General features: G+C 33.1%; 1 protein-coding gene across 9 annotated transcripts in view; it reads right to left on the bottom strand.

Moving 5' to 3' along the window:
• Positions 1-17,351, bottom strand: part of LOC127707660 (uncharacterized) — a 266,798-nt gene that overhangs the window by 246,573 nt on the left and 2,874 nt on the right. For 8 of the 9 annotated variants that reach the window (XM_052212294.1, XM_052212295.1, XM_052212299.1 and 5 more), the window contains exons 2-7: positions 17,235-17,348; positions 12,501-12,659; positions 11,278-11,382; positions 9,001-9,132; positions 7,266-7,368; positions 5,253-5,642 (exon numbers count right to left, since the gene is read on the bottom strand). In XM_052212294.1, the coding sequence (XP_052068254.1) occupies positions 5,253-5,642; positions 7,266-7,368; positions 9,001-9,132; positions 11,278-11,382; positions 12,501-12,659; positions 17,235-17,348 (1,003 nt within the window). The remainder of the gene's footprint in view (positions 1-5,252; positions 5,643-7,265; positions 7,369-9,000; positions 9,133-11,277; positions 11,383-12,500; positions 12,660-17,234; positions 17,349-17,351) is intronic. The other variant, XM_052212296.1, reaches the window with a different exon arrangement.

The following is a 17,351-nucleotide window of genomic DNA, read 5'->3' as shown; positions in this document are numbered from 1 at the left end:
AATTGTGTGCCAAATATTTTGTATAAACCCAAATAGGCCTAAACTTATAATGTAAATTATACGTAGAGTTATAGGATGAGTTAAAAGTTCGATTCAAATGTTCATGACGGCAAAACCTACAGCAATTGTTCCAAGAACATGTCCAGTTCGAGATATATAGCGTAATATTGTCTACTTTTCATATAGTTAGGGCTATTAAGTTACTCATACATTGTTGTATTTAATATAAAAAAATGTAACATCTCCAGGAATTAGCTTACAATAAGTCTTGCACGTCAAGTCAATTCAGTGAGACCAGCTACAACGTCGACATTCGTTGTCGCTTAAAGTCTGCGTATGCTTGGGTGGCTAATCAATTGTACAGCCGCTCCACCAGCGGTAACCGGCTGTACCGTTTAATCACAATCAAGTTTGATCCGTAGTTTGTATTTTTTACCAGGAACGTCACAACACAAAAACATATTAATGATCAACGAATCATAAACGCCATGAGTGTGACAAATTGTAAAACACACACTTCCTAAGTGAAAAGGTGCTTGAAAGAAATTAAATATAATATATAAGGGTAAGAAACTCCACCGGAATCGACCAACACGAAAAAATGTTGATATGTTGATGACCAACAAATCTTGCACACACTTTTAAAACTTTTTAAACGTCATGAGTGGGACAATTTGAAATATCAAACTTCTCAACCCAGAAGTTGCTTGAAAGGAGAATAAAATCTATTCAGGTATATAAACGTCACATGAAACTTCAGAACACGAAAACATGTTGATGACCAACGAACCTAACACAAACTAAATTTAAACGTTACGAGGTTGACAAATGACTCACAAATTGAAACGACACTGTTATCTACACCAAGATGGAAAAAAAATGCGTGAAAAACAGACACGATCATTGTCCTTTGGTCTTTGGTGGGTAGTTGTCTCGTTTGCAATCAAACAACATCCCCTTATTCTAAATCATACATTGCTATTTAGAAAAGACTGCTGCTTTGTATTCTGTTCAGATGAAACAACAAATCTTAATAGTACAGAGGATTGTGCATACGAATAGTTTCAAAAAGAGATGAGAGAAAAACAGACTGAAATTTGGACTGTTTCTAGAATTGGGAGTGAAAGGAACAAGTGTACACCAGTCAACACACTGTGGGTACTATAAATGTACTTTCGGTCAATATACCACACCCACTGGATCCGACTCAAAGTTCACTGACCCCACAATTCTAAACTCATCAAGTACGTCTTTTTTCTCCACCTGCTATCTTCCCTCAGAAAGAACCAATTCCACCACAAAGATTAGAAACATAGCTTAACAGCCTTTATAGCTGACTATGCGGTATGGGTTTTGTTCATTGTTGAAGGCCGTACGGTGACCTATAGTTGTTAATTTCTGTGTCATTTGGTCTCTTGTGGAGGGTTGTCTCATACCACATCTTCTTATTTTTTATATTTAAGGGTGACGTATGGTATCGATATCAATTAGCACGCAGTGGGCTGGAAATACAAGGATTTGTTTGTTCTTTCTTCTTGATGAAGGTCTGAACTATGGTAACGGGACACCTGGTTGTTGCCAATTGTCAAATGCTCTGGCCATGTGTGGATCAATACTCATGTAGTCAAGTCCTCCCCTGTAAGTTTTGGACACTGTTTCCCTATCTACCAAAACTTGCTCGCCATTATCTGCTTTTTCCTATTTAAAGTTTTCTATGCAGATCTAGAGGTCGCGATGTTCTTAACCACCTCGGAGACCAAAGTTTATACGTATTGTCCAAAACATGGTATGAAACAAAATTTCTGGATAATCACACCCAAGAAACCCGTTTTCCCACAACATGGTCTCTGTTTTTTTTTTGAATGACCTGTGCTTGTCGTTCAAAAAATCCTATTCCCTTTTGTACCTTTTGCCTCATAGTGTTGCTAACGCAATTTTTAATGCTGTTGAATTTTATATCCGAAAGCAGCGAACTATGTTTCCATTAATTTCATAATATTTTTGAATTGAAGTGATAATCGAAAAAACCGATCACTTTTATATTCTTCACAATCTTTTCTTGACAGACATTATGAACTTGGGAAACAGAGATATTATTTAACCATCAGCAAGAGAAAGTAAATCTTTCTGTCGGATGCGTCGTTCTTTTTCTTCTGCGTTCAACATTGCACCAAGGTGCCATGAATTGTACATGTTTTTAGCCCAATTTGCTTTTTTCATCCTGAAACCTATTAAGGTAGATAAAATAAGGCACGATATTTTCTGACATGGGAGATACGGTTAGAGTTGGAATTTTTTAATTAGAAGTACTTATTCACCAATTGATTAAGAATTACTATCCTGCGTTGTCCGCGTTGTCGTCATTGTGGCACAAGGGTTTATACTTATAATATCGTAGTACAGTAAAATAAAATATGAGCACTCAAAGACGTTAATTGATTATATACCGTTATCGCAGGGTTTATGTCACATTGACCACAATTTTTATAGTTGTAACCTTGAAAGTTGATTAACACATGCATGTTCTTATTTTTGTATTGATCAGAAACAATATGATTGATTTTGGTTTAGACAAAGAAGAATCGACTTTTGTTCTCAATAGCAATCAATTCTTGATCAGGGAATGGTCGTGTTTCTCCAGTAAGTCAAAGTCATTTTCAATTTATCTTGTACACCTGTACCGTGTTTCACATTAGATCATAAAACCTTAAAACACTATATTCATTATTATCAAATATTTTCTAATTATTACATTGCTGAATTTGAATGAAAGGAGGAGCACTTGTCACGCAAAAAGGCTTATACAGGAACTGATATCGGTTTCCTATGCAATTGTAATGGAAGGGCTGTATCATCCTCACGGGCAAATCTGTTTGTCTTCTTTCGGTTCTTGAGACTATGAGAGATATGTGCATTTTCTGAGACTAACTTGATCTGAAACTGACATTGCCATTTATTACACTGTATGATCACCACAGCGTTCAAACAAAATAGGACCATCTTATATTTTTAAAATGATTTCCAATATTGTGACATCGTTGCTAGAAACAATACGTCTGTGTTAAGCGTCGGAGAAGACCAGACATGGTTGTGGGAAATTTAAGGAAATCAATAGAACGTTTAACAATGTGGAAAATTATCAGGAATCAAACGAACAAGTTGTTTAAAATCCTTTTATTCAAAAATATAATGTAAACAATATTCCGAACAGTGATTTTTTTTTAATATGCGTTACATGTTTTGAGTAAATTCTGTATCATTTTAGCTCTTTTTGGTTGTATCTACATGGGACTAGTATGCAAATTAAAGCAGATGTAAACTGAAAAACAGATTGTCAAAAAATAAGGATAAATGTCAATAAAGGTTAAGTAAGCTTTACTATCAAGTCCAAAATAAATAATAGGAAAAGTTTTCAAAAATTTTTGCCTGACAATGATAAAATTCATAATGATTCCGCCAAACAAATTGGCTTTAAGTATATTTTTTCTTCGTAAACAAATCTATTGAAAATGGCTCTTGATTGTCATTATAGCAAACAATGTCAAAGAATCTTAGACTTTACATAGACAAAATGGTAAAGTTAACAATTTTTGTATGATACATATGAACACAAATATACATTTCCGTCTTTTCTTGTGGGTCCTAGTAGATTTGATCGTCTACCTCTGTTGTCACATTGTAAGTTTTATTGCCAAACCCTAATTGGTTTTGATTGTTGGTCAGATCAGCATGGTAAATAGCTGTATCCCTTGCTTCTTCTATTTGCTTGTGGTGATCTACCTTCATATCTGTTGGGGATTCGATTTTATCTTCATCAATTTCATTGTAAACTTTCTCGTCACCCTGTATAACACTGATTCTTTTAACCTCTGGTAATACCAAGTCTTTATCATATTTCGTCACGGATGGATCGAGAACAAAGTACTCGCCTTGTGCCTCGTCAGTATTTAAAAAGTTGTTCGCAGAAAGAATAGTGTTTCCTTTCTTATTTGTACTGGATGAACTACTTTCAAGATTTGCCACCTCAGTTCTTTGGTCAACAGACTGTGGTCTTGTTAGTTGTTTTGTGTTCTTTTTCTTTGATCTGTAAAATAAAATGTAATAATTGTGAATAGGAAAAAAGGTTAAAAATGTTAATTTTTTACGTTTTGACAGGTATCTAACTACGAACGCATACAAATGATTGTGAAGAAAATGCAATTTCAATGCCGTTACACTTGTTTAAACTTTACCGTCGGCATAAGCTATGACGGAATATATATTTCAATTTTCAAAATCTAACGGCTATTTTTTTTTCTAATTCTCGTATCACCAAATTTGCAATACAGACAAGAAATATCAAACAATATTTATAATAAAAAGATGATACTTTCTAAAAAAAATTATTTCAATTTAATGTTAATTTGTGGCTGTAATTTTTTGATAATAACGTAAGTAGATTGTTTACAATAAATGATATATAAACAAAAATAAGAAGAATTGTTTCGATAATCTCCTTAATTTCTTATTCTGCTTTTTAACTTTAGAAATCGTAACACATTCATTTATATCTTTCTACCAAAGTTTTTCACGCAACGCCGGTAAAAATTAAATTATTTAATGCCCAAAAAGGCGCAAGCCAGGGCCGACCGTGCAAGGGCTGTATAGCCAGTCAAGGTCTTTAAAAACTTCCATTTGTTGTCACCTTAAACATTTTTAAAAGTGAATTATTTTATTATTGGTAAGCATATTGTACTTTTCAGCATTTTGTTCTTGCAGTTCGTCGCAAGCTTTTATTTATTGGTCTTCCCTCTGACTCTTTCACTCTGCTCAGCTCTTAAAATTATATAATACAGCTTTGACACGTGAAACAAGCAAGACCAGACGTCAACAAATTTGACTCGGATTTATCTCCGGGCCTTAATGATTGACCCGACATCATATTCTCGTTTGCTGGAAAACAAACAAAAAAACAATTGTTTCCATCATGAAAAAAATAAGTATGCTCCGATAAATAAATAATCAGATTTCTGTCATATGGATATTGAAGAATATTTGCTGCTCAACACAATACGAATGTAATATAAAGTGATGTGTTTTGATTGCAATGAGACAAATATCTACCATAAATCTAGTGACGAAGATATTAGCAACTATAGGTTAACGTACGCCCTTCAACAATGAGCAAAACGGCCACAGTATAGCAAGCTGTAAAAGACCCCGACATAATAAAACGTAAAACAATTCAAACGCAAAAATATGAATTGACATACCCTAACTGTGTTTGATTTATGGTCAAATCACTATGGTGAGAACCTTGATCCCTAACTTCTATTTTCTTCTGGTGAACTCCCTCCATATCTGTCGAGGATTCGATTTTATCTTCATCAATTTCATAGTAAACATTCTCGTCACCCTCTGCACCACTGAATCTTTTAATTTCTGGTAATTTCCGGTTGCTCAAGTCTTTATCATACTTCGTGAAGGGATCGAGGACAAAGCACTCGCCTTGTGCCTCGTCAGTATTTAAAGATTTGTTCGTAGAAAGAATAGTGTATTCTCCCTTGTTTGTTCTGGATGGGCTACTTTCAAGATTTGCCATCTCAAATCTTTGGTCGATAGACTGTAGTCTTGTTAGTTGTTTTCTCTTCTTTTTCTTTGATCTGTAAATAAAATATTTCTAATAATTGAGAATAAGAAAAAAGGCAAAAAAATATTTACTTTTTACGTTTTGAAAGGTATGTAACTATGAAAGCATACGAATGTTTGTGAAGAAAATGCCGTGACATCCTATTTAAAATCTTATCATTGACTGTTTTCCATAAATATCCACATTTTGATGTATATTACAACTAGATTTTTTTCTTAAAGATCAAACATTTACTTCCGAAAGGTTGTTATTTACTTAAGTGTCTTTTGTTACATTTGAACATTATTTGTTTTCCTATTTTTAAGAAGATGGTATGAAAAACAAATGATGAGAACTAAGGACAACTGTTTCAATAATTTCAAAAATTTTCTATTCTCTTTTCTAACTATAAAAAAAGTAGCACAATCATTAATTTCTTTCTTCCTATGTATTACATGCCAATTTCAAAAATACCATTCGAAGTTAACTATAAGATTAAAGATGATGCACCACGTTGTACTTTTTGATAGTCTTTCTTTGGGTTTACGGGAACGATTATTTATCGGTTTCTCATCCGACTGTACTACTCTGCTCCGCTCATGTCATATGTCAGTAATTAAACCTAACCTTACATTAGTAAGTTTGACCCGAAATTATGTATGCTGGTAAAACAAATTTATTGGTTTTTTTTATTCCAAATATAGATTTTCATCATATTGATATCGTAAAATATGATTGTCTGCACACAATATTAAGCCCTTTTGAACTCATTCGCTCCGCTTACTCAACAAAAAGCTTCATATTGTGTCTCACAACTGATATTTTAAAGTATCAACTGTCAATCAATTATGAAAAATTATAAAAAAAAATCGTGCTGTCGTCCTTGACAGCGAGTGTCCAAGAGTACAACCATCTGTACTCCTCTCCTTGTCGACTTGTTCTGATGTTCATAAGAGACAGGCTTCATGAGGTAGCTTCTTGTGATAAATGAAAAGAAGTTAGAATTATCCTTTAACTTCACGTTCCACTATATACATGATGTCCTCTAACTAAATTATTCAAAGTAGTGTGATTATGTATTACGCATCTATTCCATCGAGCTTGAAATAAAGGATACAACAGATAGAGTTAAGTCTACCTCATATCATGACTAACATCTAGAAATGAACAATGAGGGTCGGTTGAGAACAAAACTTTACGACAAAAGAAATGATGATTTCAGCTTTCCAATTGTAAACTTATCTTTTCTATGTAGAAACATTCCAGATGTTTCACAGATGACGACAGATATGTTTCAATTGTCGTAATCTCAATCCTGCCCATTTTTCCTCAAATGTGATCTTCATAATTAGACATCACCAAATTTGCACTTACATGAGCAACACGACGAGTGCCACATGTAGAGCAGGATCTGCGTATCCTTTCGGTGCATCTGAGATCACCACCGATTTTGGTGGTTTGTGCTGCCCATTCTTTAGTTTTCTGTGTTTTGTTTTGTAGAATGCTGTTTGTCTTTTGGTCGTTTTATTTTTTCCATGGCATTGTCCATTCGTTTTCGATAATTTAATATTCCTTTGGAATCTTCCGCCTCTCTTTTCAAAAGCAAATTTTTCACTGGTATATTTAAATGTGGTGTTACAAACGAAAATAGATTTACCTTCGTCTGCATACGAAAATAATAGCCAGTATAACTAGAACTAATATGATAGTGCATGTAACTCCAACTGAGATACCAACTATCGCTCCAACTTTAAAAAATTCTGTAAAAGATAAAAACCATTCATAAACTATATTGATGTTTGCATGTGTACATGTATGTATGTAAATCAAATGTAATTTCAAAGAAAATATATTAAAAGAATTGTTTGACCAGGGAAGCACTATATTAAAAATATAGTACTTACATGATATGATGTTATTTTTTAATTTAACCGCAAATTGTAGAAAACTGATATGAGCAAAAAGACGTCTATAAAATGGGAGAATAGTCAGTGCGTGTCAGGATAATATGAACCAAAAAGCTCAGAAAGCATTCAAACTTATATTTCATAAAATCCTGACATTTGAATCAATACATATATGCTTTTCTTTTATGCAAAACCACTGACAAATGAAATTTCGTAATAAACAGGCCTATAGAAGGTGTCAATAACCTTTAAAGAAATAAAATACACAAAACGGTCACTGTTTTTTTGGCATTACTCTTACTCAATCCAATGTTAACACTAGCCGTTTTAATTTTAAACAGAAATTGGTAACGGTAAGTTGATGAATGCTTTTCCTTCCCAATTGTGTATTTTCTTTCTTTTAAGGTTACTGACACCTTCTTTATGCCTGTTTATTACAAAATTACGTAGCGCAATAATACTAAAGCAGCAACGATACTGAATAAAAGATACGTACCATTTTGTACTTATACCAAACAGAAACGTCGTTCTAAGCAATGATATATAAGGTGTCATTGCATTTTATGAAAAACGGTGAATTTGTGACAAATCAAGCCAAGATATTTTACTGAAAAACCACTGATTTGATGACAGAGATTTTCGTTATAACATTTTAAAAATAGATTACTGATTTGTTTATTCTTGTTTTGCTACAGTTTATTATTTACAAAAAAAAATAAAATAAACTTTACAATCCTAGAATGTATCTAGTAATGTAATAAATATATATATCAATATTTTGTTGTTGTTTAAACTAATATCTATATTTAAAAACTTCGTTTAGGAAAATCATTGTAAACATTATATGTAGAAATCCTCTTACGATTAAGTACCGAATTGTCAAAAATAAGAGTACAAAGGGAAAGGTTGTGGATTTTCTATAAGACTCCCATATGCGTTTAATTAAAACAACATAAGGGTTCATAATACTCAATGGTGATATCCGTCTGGCTCTTTCGTAAAGAAAGTTCATGTGTTGTTTCAATACCCATATAATAGGTTTGCATTGACGTTGCGTATTGCAATGAATGTTATATTTTCATTACTAAAAAGTTTTCAGCAAGGATACATATATCAAAAGTTCATAACTCTTTCAGACAAATTTGACCTTTGACAGATTTGGCTATTATTTTTATGTCCGTTTTGGTCATATGGCTGTTCAATTGTTTCAGTTCTTATACATCCTTGGCTTTCAAATATTAGGCTTTGAGTGTTCCTGATAAAGGACGCTTGAAATTTAAAAAGTGTTGTTTTGATTTTTTTTTTTCATAAGTTAGTCAAAGCAAAAAACAAAAAAATGACTTGTCAATTCTTGAAAACCGAATAATTACCTATGTACTCTTTTTTATGACAGGTTTATTGTGGTGTTTGGTTTCTGTCCAATTGAATTTGACCTTTTAAAGGATCTATTTCTTTATTCATATACAGTTAATTTCTTTAAATTACGTTTGTTTCTGTCTTTTCTGCGCCATTTGTATTTTCTGTCCCATTTGTCCTTTCTTTTATTCCATCCGTCATTTTCTTTTCCATTGTATGTAGTTTTATCAATAATTGTAGTAATATCGGAATTTTCTGAATCTGCAAGAACAAATAGAGATTCGCCGCATTTCCGAACACCCTTCAAACTGTTATTTGTTAGCAAAGCGTTTACCCTTCTGATTCTTATTTGCCAATGTTAGAAAAAAAAGTAATTTAAAACGGACCTGCGAGTACTGTCAGATCTGTACTTAGTGTCTTTTTTGTTATGGGAATGTGTAGATACTCTGCCACGTCCGGTCTGTGTTTGTGTTAGTTGTTTTTCTGCTTTGTATCGATCTGATGAGTTAAGCCCTTTTCAACTGATTTTTATAATTTGTTCTTATGTTGTACTGCTACACCACTGCCTCAGGTTAGGGCGAGGGTTTGGCAAACTAGTTCAACCCGGTCATATTTTGTATGTGCATGTCCCAAGTCAGGAGCCTGTAATTCAGTAGTTGTCGTTTGTTGCTGTATATCATATTTGTTTTTCGTTTATTGTTTTGTATATTAATCAGGCCATTCGTTTGAATTGTTTTACATTTGTCATTTCGAGGCCTTTTATAGCTTAATATATGGTATGGGTTTTGCTCATTGTTGAAGCCCGTACGGTGTCCTATAGTTGTAAACTTCTATGTTATTTGGTCTCTGGTGGAGAGTTGTCTCATTGGCAATTATAACACATCTGCTTATTTTCATACATGTATCTCCTACATGATAACCTTGATTCATTGTGCATGATAGATATGTGGAATATAAGGACCTCAATGAGTGCAGCTTAATATGAGTTCCTGATGTATACGTAGTAATGTTGAACAAGTGTATATCAAAAGCAACAGAGGAAACGAAAATGTTCTGGGCAGAGGAATTAAGGATGTTCGCTTATCTTGTTTTTTTTTTTAACTTTTTGTCAGATATTCGCAATCCTCTGGTTTTATATCTATGTGGAGCCATTAAAGATTTTGCTCGTTAACCCATACTTTATTTTCATAATTTTATTACATATAATTTAAAAAGCCATTTTTGAAAATCTTATATAATCCTTATGAATTATTTGTGGTTTCTTTTTAAAAAAAAATGGATGGGCAATCATCAAGTTTTGTGAACTTATCAAGAAAGATCAATATGACAGTTGTTTTCCATTCGATAGCTGTATTTGATCTTTTGATTTTGCCATTTTACAAAGGACTTTCCGTTTTGAATTTCCCTTCGAGTTTGGTATTTTTGTTATTTTACTTTTTAGATGTTTTGTAAAGAATAAATGTGCAAGTAATGAAGTGTATTAATGTATTAAAGAAAATACATAAAAAGCTACCGAAAATGTCTTCTTTTTTACGTTTGTTTGGTAAATCATATAACCTTATATCTAAATAATGATATAACCGAAAGAGACACAATTATAATACGTTGATGTGATTCAAAAATCTTGTTGGTTGGCCTAATTGCTCGTATCTTATTTTAATCGAAAACTTCTCCCCAGATAAATAATTATGATAAAATTATCTATGATGGATTGATTTGGAGGCCTCGGTGGCCGAGTGGTCTAAGTAGTCCAACTACTGCATCACTAGCCTGTCAACACTGAGGTTTTGAGTTCGAACCCTTCACTTGGCAAGTGCATTCGGCTCCAATCTTAATTGACTAGGATTGTCAGTTTTCCTGTCGAAGGTCGACGGTTCTCCCCGGGTACTCCGGCTTCCTCCACCAATAAAAACTGACCACCGCAAAATTGTAAATAGTGCTGAAATTTGCGTTAAATGCTAATCAATCAACCAATCAATCTATAATGGATAGCTAGATAACATTTGATCTTTTGACTTGAGGTGATCCAACAATATCATCGTATGCACTCGTATTTTCTTCTTTTCATAATTTTATTTCATATACAATGTAGTTTAAAAAGCTATTTATGAAAATCTTATGAAATCCTAGTTACTTTTTCATTGTTTTTAATGAAAAAGGTGTCAATGTTAAATATTTGAAAAATTTAAAGATAATCATTTCCCGCCAAATTTTCAATGGCTTATTTCTTATATCTTTATATATCTCAAAATCAAAAACACAGACCTTTAATTTATTTCTGCTTTTTTTAGTTTCGTTATTCATATATTATCAATTATTGACAATTTTTTAAGAACCTAGTGGAATACTTTGTTAGAGCTCGACAAATCTATCTCTCTTTGTTACGAAATATTTTAAATTAGTTACCTTTTTCTGTTGTCCTCTGTTTTTCTGCTGTCCTTTGTTTATCTTCTTTTTCCTTGTTTTTTCTTACAGTACTACTTTTTTTAATTTTATCCCCTTTTCGTCCCCCTGTATACATACAATTTTCAAACTTTATAGAGAAGGAAGAAGATATTGAACATTTTTTCATGGCTGAATAGTGTTTTTTCTGGTCTATTTAGGAATGATTTGGTGTTTTACAAATCATATCACAGCTATTTTCCAAGAGCGTTTGGATCACTAAAAGGGATATTGTTTCTACTCTTCCAGAGTCACACACACACACACACACACACACAGACGTCTATATAATTGAATATAATAAAATATGAAAAAAGCACAAAAAATACATAGTAAATACTTCTAGCGCTTTCAGTCGTTGTATTAGTTAAGTATTGTATTTTTGTTCTTCCCTCATCGAAATTTTAATCCAATACTTCTATAAAGGCAAGGCAACACCACCTACACATTGTCCAGCGGGATATATCTCTGTAAGCAGAAAAAACTAGCATGGGATTAAAAAAAAGAGGCGAAATATATCAAAGGGGCATTCAAACTCATAAGTCGAAAACAAACTGATAATGCCATGGCAAAATCGGAAAACCACGAAAAGACAAACAACAGTACACAAAGCACAACATAGAAAACCAAAGAAACACTAAAGACTGAGCTACACGAACCCCAACAAAAACCGGTGGGGATCTCAGGTGCTCCGGAAAAGTAAGCAGATCTTGCTCCACATGTGGCAACCGTCGTGTAGCTCATGTAAGTACAAAACAGGTGATAAGTCTAATTTGGTAGATCATATATATTCTCGCTATTAGAAGAACAAAAATTTGCTTTCGCAATTTTGCAAATGTAACATTACTAGTTTGAATTCAGAGTTAGTATATAAACGTAGAAAAAACTTTAAAATAGGATATTAACAAATACAAAAATCAATAAATATTTCGGAAACACAATCCTCTATCAGCATCAGTTTCATTATTCGGCTTTTTATAATCCTGCGGGATATATTGATATATACTTTACCATATGTCGTGGTTTTTTTTGCAATGGTTCATCAATAATTGAGTTAAACTCGACAATATGCGTATTGTAGAACCACACATAAACCATACGGCACGGAACGTTTTCTTTAATTCCAACCCTCATTGTCTTATTCAACTAACAAGTTACTATTGTGAAGCTATGTTATTGATATTTACCCTTGCATTTCATCAGTGCATCCATACACAATGTTTTGTTGTAATGTCTTCGCTGATTTATCATTTTGTCACCTTCACAAAACGTCTTTTTTGTAGACGGACAATCATTAAGGATACTCTCTTTTGACTCTGTTTCCATCAAATTACATAAGTATTGACCTGTAAATAACATGTTCAATTTATTTATGTACAACTCATACTGCCACTGGAACCCAAAATTAAATGAAGTCTAAAGCGATCTCATTTTTACACTAATTTTACTGTCGCTATTGTCCCGTTCGTGATATGGTAAATTTGTTTCAAATACAGTCAGTTTAAGGTAGTTGGTGAAACCTCATGAAATTAGAATAATACAGTCTTAAAAGATATATATTTAAACGTCTAGAAATGGAGCGATTTAGATCTTAACATAGTGTGCAGACATTTTTCTATTATTGAAAGCCATATGTTGACCTCTAGTCATATTTTTTGTCGTTTGGTTGCTGTCACATTGACTACTACCCAACATTTCCATTTATTTGTTTGAATACTTTTAAACAATTTGACAATATCCATAAAAGCAGAATGTTACTTACCCTTAAACATTTGATATTTTCCTGTGGAGCAGGATCTGCCACCCTTCCGGAGCACCTGAGATCACCCCCAGTTTTTGGTGGGATTAGTGTTGGTCAGTCTTTAGTTTTCTATGTTGTGTTTTATATACTGTTGTTTGTCTGTTGGTCTGTTTCTTATTTTTCCATGGCGTTGTCAGTTTATTTTCGACTTATGAGTTTGAATGTCCCTTTGGTATCATTCGCCTCTCTTTTTGAAAAAGATGGACGACTTCACAATAGAGTCTATGAAAAACTTGATGATTACAACTTTCAATTTGTTAACTTTTTCTAAGCAGTAGCATACCCTTTGTCCCAGCGTATGGCGTTTACATATCTCAGTTAATACGTTACGCTCATGCATATTCACACTATTTGAACTTGATTAACAGGTACGTGCTCCTTACACAAAAAAAAAACAGTTCCAAAAGAGTTATGTGGGCTTTTTTCAAAAAGTGTCAACTTTCTCTGTCAAGGGCTTAAATTGTGTTTAAATCATATAACGTCACAGTACTCAAATTGCACCGAGTACCCAAATTGCACCTATTTAGCAAAAATAGCAGCGAAAATCTTACAAGTTTTCTTAGGGACTAAACAATTTGTATTTTTTTATTATTTGACATTATGCTCGTCTTTCAAATAGGTAAATATATTTAAATATTCACAAAACGTTCACAGTATATATCAACAGATGAAGTATTCATTGGAAAAAGTTAAATCTACGGAAACGTCGCAATGCGACGTTCACAAAAAGTCATCTTTTAAAAATGAGCAAATAAAATATGTTACGAGCATCCATTTCTTAAAAAATGAATAGTAAGCATGTACAAATGTCAAATTGTTCTAAGTATTTGAAGAAATATAACAAAACATCTATTATTCGATTTTTAAGGATGTGAATTAATGCATGGATGCAATTTGGGTACTCCTCATTACAGAATCATGGATTGTTTGGAGGTCGGTTCAAACCCATTTTCTATGATTCAATATGGATTCAAAATTAAATTGGTGGAACTATATAGTAAATAAGGATACATCTACAAACTAAAACACAGAATGGACATTTTTGTCTGGATCATAAATAAACATAGGCAAAAAACTGTCAAAATAGGTGCAATTTGGGTACCCTCACGTTATATATATATATATTTTTTTTTAATTTTTTTTTTGTCTCAGTCTATAAATTGTACTTATTAAAGACAAAGACATCACTTTTTGTCTGCTTTGAGGTAAGGACTCTCTGAAAATATCAGACCAAAGGGCTCAAAAACAGCAAAAACGCTCTGTCCATATTTGAAAGTTTATTCAAATTTCAAAATTTCATACAATTTACCCATCTTTTTTTGCACCTTTTTCAATGTTTTGTCATAGAGATATATCTGAACATTACAAAAAGTATTTAAATATATAGATAAGTTCAAATAGATTTGTGCTAATAACTTTTTAAGTGGCATCCATAAAAAATGTCCACTTCGCAACGACAACAAACATTTAGCAAAATTATAATCATTCTGTTATTTAAATTGTAGTCTTTCCTTTTACTTCTCACTAATACAACTTCATTTAGTAAAATGGCGGTCATCCATGGATGCTGATGATATAGTTCGTCTGCATTGAATCAATTGGCAAGTCCTATTGATAGCGTACTTTTTTACTTGTCCACTTTGCAACGTCTTTTTGAAGAAATGTTGACCTCAAATCATAAAAAACGTGGAGTTTATAAAATAAAATGTACTATCTAAGACAATAATCATCAAAACATGTATCTGAGAAACCGCGTGTAACAACAATGGCTGATAACATGTAAATACGTCCACTGCGCAACGGTCCACTACGCAACATTACATTGCAAAGTGGACACAAAACGTTTCATACGGGACGTATATCGTTACGCAGTGGACATTTGTGAATATTTCAAAAATGGCTTGTAATATTTTCTAGTAGTTAAACTTGCAAATCAATTAGTTAAGTATAAAATCATTTATTTTCTCAGATTCTTGAAGAGACAATACCTTTAAATTCTAATTTTTTTAGCATGGTAGAGCCTTAAAAAATCGTTGCGAAGGGGACATCTTGGTACACCATGTTAACTTTTACAGAGTTGTTGTTAAAATTACGAACGATAAAAATGTCTACAATTGATGTTTCGAAATAATTTATAGTCAGTATAACTACCTGAGTAGAGACTCTATTGTGTTTTCTACTTAAGACAAACTATTGATTTGTCCACTTAAGCCGGTAGAAAATCGGATTCTCTCGCCACCTTGGTAATGACCATTTTTGCCCATGCAAATTTTTACTGAAATTATCAAATTTTCCATGCAAAAATTTTATTTATGTGCGGGATGCATTTTAATTTAAATTACTTAATGCACCATTCAAACCGGTATAACACTCCTTATGCCGTTATCTAAAAACTGAAGAAATTCCATACACTTATCATTCCATACACTAACCATTTCATACACTTCAAAATCCACTTACTATTTCATGCACTCATCATTCCATATACTTTAGTATTTACCATTCAATACACTTACAATACCATGCACTCACCATTCCAAACACTTACCACCCCAAACACTTACCACTACATCAACTTACAATTCCATGCATTCACCATTCCACATACGTATGTTTCCACACACTTACCTTTCCATGCACTGACCATTCCACACACTGACCATTCCACACACAAACCATTCCACAAACCTACGAATCATCACACCTATTCATTTACCGTTTCGTCCACTAACCATTCCATACACCTATTAATTCGTTTAATCACTATTTCTCCATACATTAACAATTCTATATACTTACCATTCTATGATCTCTTCATTCCATACACTCAGCATTCTATAACTTTCTATTCAAACAATATATTCACTATTTCATACACTCACCATTCCGTGTATTTACCATTCAAATACACGCATCATACCGTACACTCATCATTCACCATTTCATATACTCACCATTCCATACACTCAATATTCCCTGAACTCACAATTCAATGCATTCATCATTTCATACACTAATGTACTCACCATTTCATTCATTCCCCGTTCCAGACACTCACCATTCCATGAATTCACCATTTTATACATCACCATTCCATACATTTACCATTCCATGCACTTACCATTCCATACAATCATCAATCCATACACTCAACATTCCATACACTTATCATACCATACACTCACAACTTCATGCATTCACCATTCCAAACAGTCACCATTCCATGCATTCACCATTCCATACAGTCACACGTCCATACACTCAACATTCCATTTATTCCCCATTCCATACACTAACCATTCCATGAATTCACCATGTTATACATCACCATTCCATACACTTACCATTCCATGCCCTTACCATTCCATACAATCATCAATCCATACACTCATCATTCCATACAATTATCATACCAAATACTCACCATTCCATGCATTCACCGTTCCATACACTAACTATTCCATGAATTCACCATTTCATACATTCATCATTCCATGCGTTCAACATTGCATACATCACCATTACATACACTAACCATTCTATATACTCACCATTCCATACACTAACCATTTCATGTATTCACGAATCCATACATTAACCATTTCCTACATTTTGATTAATTTACCATGTATCCCTTTTTCGGTAGTACAATTTTCTTGCAAATCTGTTTTTGTAGCATCGCTAATGTTACAAAGACACTTAAACAACCTATTAAAACATCATTGACCATTGCTACACTCTCGATATCATGCATTCGCCATTCAATACACTAACCATTCCATGCATACATCAATTCAAGCAATCATCATTCTATGCATGACCATTGCATACATCACCATTCCATACACTAACCATTCCATACACTTATAACCATTCCATACACTCATCATATTATAAACTCACCATTCCATACACTCAGCGTTACATGCATTCACCATTTCATACATTCTTTATTCCATGCATTCACCATTGTATTCATCACCATTCCATACACTAACCATTCCATACACTCACCATTCCGTTCATTCACCAACCCATACACTCACCATTCAATACACTAACAAATCCATACATTCACCAATCCATAAACCAACCATTTCCTACATTTTCATTATTTTACCATATATTCCTTTTTCTGTAGTACAATTTTCTGGGAAATCTGTTTTTGTAGCATCGCTATTGTTACAAAGACAATTCAACAACCTATCGAAACCTGCTCCATCATTCACCATTGCTA

This window comes from Mytilus californianus, unplaced genomic scaffold, assembly GCF_021869535.1.
Source record: "Mytilus californianus isolate M0D057914Y unplaced genomic scaffold, xbMytCali1.0.p SCAF_7, whole genome shotgun sequence".
NCBI lineage: Eukaryota > Metazoa > Mollusca > Bivalvia > Mytilida > Mytilidae > Mytilus > Mytilus californianus.
The sequence above is the reverse complement of the archived record's forward strand: the minus strand, read 5'-3'. Positions and strand labels throughout refer to the sequence as shown.